The sequence below is a fragment of the Protobothrops mucrosquamatus genome, unplaced genomic scaffold (genome assembly GCF_001527695.2).
Source record: "Protobothrops mucrosquamatus isolate PMUCROS unplaced genomic scaffold, P.Mucros_1.0 scaffold1049, whole genome shotgun sequence".
In the NCBI taxonomy this organism is placed as follows: domain Eukaryota; kingdom Metazoa; phylum Chordata; class Lepidosauria; order Squamata; family Viperidae; genus Protobothrops; species Protobothrops mucrosquamatus.
The window spans coordinates 343,781-349,767 of NW_015387281.1; the positions used below are offsets into that span (position 1 = coordinate 343,781).

The 5,987-nt window shown below is 44.0% G+C and overlaps 1 protein-coding gene across 1 annotated transcript in view; it reads left to right on the forward strand.

Moving 5' to 3' along the window:
* B4GALNT4 (beta-1,4-N-acetyl-galactosaminyltransferase 4) overlaps positions 1-5,987 on the forward strand; it is a 189,853-nt gene that overhangs the window by 175,061 nt on the left and 8,805 nt on the right. The window contains exons 14-16 of the mRNA XM_015820061.1: positions 1,204-2,467; positions 2,763-3,076; positions 3,941-4,094. Of these exons, the coding sequence (XP_015675547.1) occupies positions 1,204-2,467; positions 2,763-3,076; positions 3,941-4,094 (1,732 nt within the window). The remainder of the gene's footprint in view (positions 1-1,203; positions 2,468-2,762; positions 3,077-3,940; positions 4,095-5,987) is intronic.

A 5,987-nucleotide genomic window follows, 5' to 3' on the forward strand; every position in this document is an offset into this window, starting at 1 on the left:
GAAACGCATTCAGTCTAGCTCCACAAGGCCGTCTAGAAACAGCGAGAAGCCAGCCCCTGCTGTGTCAGCCCCGCCCCCTGGGTGCATGCTGGGGAGGTGTCACCCTTTGTGAGGAACGAAGAAATGGACCATGCCTTGGCGCTTGCCCCGGTCCCACCCCTTTCTGCCAGAGACCCTGAGATCTGTCCCACTCCTGCCCAGGCCCCCACAGGCACCCTTGACGCGAACGATGTAGAGCTGGCCATGCCCACCCAGTAGGCCACACCCATTTCATCCACACTCACCCAGTAGGCCGCACCCACCCTGGCCACACACCCCTGCCCCCCCCGAGGGCAACCACAATGCTGATGCGGCCCTCAATGAAATTGAGTTTGACATCCCTGATCTAGACACTGTTAATCCTGAGAACCATCTTTTGCTTACCTTAAAATGCAATCAATACTTTTCCTAACTTAAACCTGGTTCACAGTAACAAAAATATTAGACCTTCAGCCTCTGCAACATGTACCCTTGACTCTTCGCAAAAAAAATAAAGAGGCTTTGTTAATTATATGGAGAGAAAAAATATTTTAATTCTTCTGGTTTGAAACTGACCAAGTTTCAAATTCCTAGTTCTGTCCCCAAAAAGCAAATTATGGAAATCTATACAGTGTATGTTGTTTTTATTTTGTACAAAATAATTCTGTAAACACATTTACAATAATTTGTTGGCCAGAATAGACTAGAAGCATGAAAAACAATGACCTTATGACCTTTATTTACCCTGTAAGGCCATTGTTTTTCATTATACTGTATCATCAAGTATCTTATTTAGAACAGGGAGGTACAACTTGTCCTTTTACACACCCCCAGATGTTGTTATACTGCCTTAGTCATCATCCCTCACCATTAGCCATGCTGTCTAGGATTCATGGAAATTGAATTTAAGAGAAAGTCATCCCTGCCTTACAATCAGAGCAATGGAGGTTGCTGAGTTTAGAAAACAGGAATATTGTGGCTTTGTTTTCCGACAGCCTATGTTTATTCTAAATGTTTGCTGTTTTCTACCTCCCCAGTCTCTTCTCAGTCTCCTCTTATAAGCTCTATTGACTTAAAGCTTTGTTCTTTATCTCATTGTCTGCCACACCTTCCCTACCCGTAAGTCATCCTACCAATCCCAGATACCACTCCAAGATTTGACCTACTTTGTGAATAATTTCCTAGATTTCCTTGACGAGGAGGAAGAAGGTGCTGATAGTCCTGAACCTACTAACCCTTTTCCTGATGTCAAGAGCCCCAGTGTGTTGGATGCCCGTGTGTTCACTGGAATGAAGAGAAAAGATAGGCCCTTAGCCACAAAAGATTATGGGAATAATATGGACTATAATAGTTTTCATCAGAAGCAAAATAAGTTTAACGAAGAAGGAGACTTCACGAGGCAACCTGTCTCCGTAGGCCCAAGCAGTGAACCTAGCTTGAGTCCTCAGACTCCATCTAAGGGCTTCCAGGCTTATGAGAATGCAGCACCCTTTGGAGAACATGTCAACATCAACGGCCGATCTCTCAACTGGGCACAAGATGTGGAGAAGGAAAGGAAGGAAGTTGATCAGGGACTACTGCGGTCTTCAAAAAAAGGCAGCTCTTTCAGCCTCCAACCTCACCTTTCTGTGCCCTTCTTTGTTGGAAAGGCCAAGCAGCAGAGTCCTAAAGAAGAGAAACAATCCAAGAAAGAGACAAGCAAACCTCCAGAGAAAGTATACGTGACCAGGCTACAGCCCAATAAGAAGAAGGCCCCATCACAGAAGGATGTCTTCCCTGGAGTCTTCCTCTATCCTAGATCGCCAAGGAAGGTGCGATGGAACTCCAGGATCCCTCAGGGTCGCCCTGCTCCCTCCAACAAACTTCATTCTCCCTCTGCCCATAGAACATCTTTGCTTGTTGGTAATGCCACTAGGGAAGCAGATCTTTCTAAAAGGAAAGGGCTACGAGCCAGCCGGAAATGGGAACAATTTTATGGTAGGCAACCTTTTAAAGGCAGTATTAAGCGGCAGGTGCGTCCAAGTGCCTCAGTCTTGCCTGCAGAAGGGCTGTTCAGCAAAGAAAACTTTGAGGTCACCACTCCAGCAAGGACTATGTTAGATTTCAATTCTTCAGAGGTAGCGCTGTCTGAAGGGATGCAAGTGACATCTTTCCTCCAGATATCAGAAATGACAGAATCTCAGCAGAAGGGCTTGAAGGCCCAGGAGGAAGAAGTGGAAGAGGAAGTGTCTGATTATAGCTATGAAAATTCTGAGCTACAGCAGAGCTGGCTAGAGGACTCCATCAATTGGCAAAGGACGTTTAGTGTCAGCCCTGTTGACTTTGAATTGCTCCGCTCAGACTGGAATGATCTGAGGTGCAACGTTTCGGGAAACTTGCAGCTGAGTGAGAGCGAGGTGGTGGATGTGGTGGCTCAGTATATGGAGAAACTCAATGAGAAGAATGGCGGGTAAGAATGGAAGAGAATTGTGTGAAGGGAGGCATTATCACCAGAATAGATAAGGGTGGAATGAGGTTCCCCTTCACCCTTCCATTCAGCAATTAGGTGTACTACTCTAGGGGAAATTGTTACACTTGTGTGTTTGTAGGATGTGTGTGTTCTGCCCAGGATCTTGTCAGAATAAAGGAGATTAAAAAAATGCTAAATGAATGGATGTACAGCTGATACAGGATAGTTTCTTGGAGGAGAATATTTGATGTGGGCCAAGCTTCCCTATGACGGCTTTCTGTCCTTCCACCCCCAGCATCTACACTCTCTTGCGAATCATTAATGTTGAGAAGCGGCGAGACACGGCCCGAGGCAACCGCTATCTGGTGGAGTTAGAGCTGATGGAGAGGGGTCAGAGAACAGTCCGGCTCTCGGAATACATCTATGTCCTGCTCCACCAGGGCAAGTTAGAGGACAGCACTGAAGTCAACCCTGAAGGGCCTGCAACAGTAGCCACTGAATCTCAACCACCACCTAGTGCCTGGAGTCTTCTGTATGGAAAACCCATCCTCTGCCGACCTTTGCGGCTCAGCTGGAGGCATGATGTTATGGTACATTTTGTTGTCCCAGGTAGGTGATTCGCCCCCTGTACTCCAGGATTGAAAGGCTGCTTTTCCCAGGCATGATGTATGAGGCAGAGGGGAAAACAAAACCGGAGACCAACTGCAGTTGGGTTGGGGTTGAAAGAAGTTTGGAAAAGAAATTTCTCCTGGAATACACAAATATTCTTTTTTAATCCTCACTATTGTTCCCGTGGGACATTGCTGACATGAAATGAGAGAAATTATGGGAGGAAAGTCTGTCTATGCTCCATTTGGGAAGGAAATGAGAGAAGGGTAAGATCTGTTCCTCCCTAGCTAGTCTCTGTGCACCGTGAAAGGAGAGTAGCAATTAAGAATACTGTATCCCAGATCTTAAATTATGTGTTTTTGTTTGCATTGGTAAATGCCATATTCTATAATGAGACTACAGAAAGAGAAAAGATGCACTGATCAATAGGTGATCAGGCAATTATATTGGTGCTTAGCTATATTGTCATCTCTTCACCGTATAATTCTTTTGTTCTGCTATTAGAAGAATGTAATGCTCAAATACTGAATTTCTTTGGGCTAGAGACTTCTGAAGTCTTTTGAGGTCATGACTGAAACCTGTGCTGAGAATTGTCCATATGCCCTTGCTATTGTGAGCCCATAAGGATAATCGAAGCCTTTAATTCAGGGGTCTTCAAACGTGGCCCTTTTATGACTTGTGGACTTCAACTCCCAGAATTCCTCAGCCAGGCATGCTGGCTGAGAAATTCTGGGAGTTGAAGTCCACAAGTCATAAAAGGGCCACGTTTGAAGACCCCTGCTTTAATTAGTGGAATGTTTCCCTATAAACGCTCTATTGAGCTTTTGTGTTAAAATGTCCAAAATCCCTGTTCATATCTTGCAGTGAAGAACCAAGCACGCTGGATACAGCAGTTCATCTCAGATATGGCCAGCCTATTTCTGAACACCAAGGATGCCAACTTCAATATCATATTGGTGGATTTTGATAGTGATGACATGAATGTGGAGAAAGCACTTCAGGAGGCTCACCTGCCCAGGTAACCCAAGCAGTGATGAAAGCTCCAGAACCATTTCCTCTGATGGTTCTCCCTAAGTCCTCACAGCTAAATCTTAAAACTCCCAAATCTCTTTTAATGACTGCAAATGTTGCCCACTATTTTTCTGTGCAACATATGGTAGGTTCAGTTAACCACTAGGGAAATCTGCTCAATTTCCTCTCTAAACTTGCCACATTTTGTGCAAACAACCTGATTTCTTCACTGTGTAGAAGAGTGAGGCTTCAGATGCAAAGGATACCAGCACAAAAAAACCAGTGCTTGTGTATACAAAAAAGAAATGCCAACAACAGCATGGCTATACAGAGATCAAAGTTGTGTGTGTGTGTGTGTGTGTGTGTGTGTGTGTGGTGTCTCTAATGCCACCACTCTATTAAATCTGTTTGGATGAGTTCCAAGATTTATTAACCATTGTAAATATCAAGATAATAAATTAACATGCCTATAACCCTCCTAGGGCTGTAGGTTTTAATCAGTTTTATTGATAGGTTAAAGCTAAGCCGTGAACGTATGTACTAGGAAGTGAGCCTCATTGAAAAAAATAGATGCATGTGTCACCTCTTATTCATTCTTCAGCCAAAAGGACTCCCAAAGCAACTTCCATGGATCCTATTCATTGAAAAGGATAAATAATCAGTGTATCAATAAACAACCAGTCATAGTTATAGTGTGTCAGTGTATCAATAAATAACTAATACTTTGGCTAAGTATTTTTGATCTAATTATTCCAAAAGCCAATGGACAGATATAACTGAAGGAAACCAAACCACTTGAGAACCTAAAAGAGCTAGCAGATATAAGCAATGAAAGAAGAAGCAGCTTGAAGTTACTACTATATTTTATGGAGCCTGTCCCCAGGATTAACATAGAGTAAGGAAAGAAGAAGAGACAGCTATGACTGTGATTTTATAGCCTAGCTCAGTGGTGGCGAACCTATGGCACGGGTGCCAGAGCGGCACTCAGAGCCCTCTCTGTGGGCACATGCGCCGTCGCCCGAGTCCTAGGCCTTCAGATGGGTTTTATAAAACCTTTTCGCTTTAGGCCTCCACCGCTATGTGCAAAAAAAAAAAAGGTCCAATCAATCAGTCAATTTCAACTTCTCGCGGGAAAACAAAAGATCTCGCAAAGTTGGAATTAATTGATTGAACTTTTTAGTCCCACCCAGTCTGCCATTACCACCGCAGCCACGCCCACCCAATTGGCCACACCCACCCAATTGGCCATGCCCACCCGGCACCCGATGATGCATAAGTGAGTTTTGGGTTGCAGTTTGGGCACTCGGTCTCTAAAAGGTTTGCCATCACTGGCCTAGCTTGAGCATGCTCAAAAGTCCTAGCTGGCACAAAACAGTTAGCCACTCTCAAGTTTGATCTTCTAGGACTAGGCATATCCATTTGAGAGTATGACAACTTAAGGTCAATCACTTTTAGGGGCTTGAAAAACAAAGAAAAGAGCGGAGAAGTAGAGAGGGTGACATTGCCCATACTTCATCCTTGCCCGTTCTCTGCAGTGAGAAGCAGGAGGCTCCTTATCTTCCTATTGATGATTTAAACCAAAAGGTGAAAAAAGAGAGGGAGGAGGAAAGTAACAATAAACAGTTGTAATGAAAAGCCAGAAGAGCTGAGGGAGTGGTCCTGTGATTGACTTAAAACTTTGCAACAAGAGCCTGTGGATATAGGGCTGCATTGTTGAGAGTTTGGCAAAAATATTTTTTTAAGTTTGATGTTAAACTTCCAATTTGGGTGATACCGTCACATATTTTTCTGACTATACCAAGATTTGTGGTTATGGAGGCGCCATCTTATAAAGATCTGCTATATTTGAGTGGTAGTGGTGAATGGTGCCTCAAATCAATAGATGTTTTGAGACGGAAGT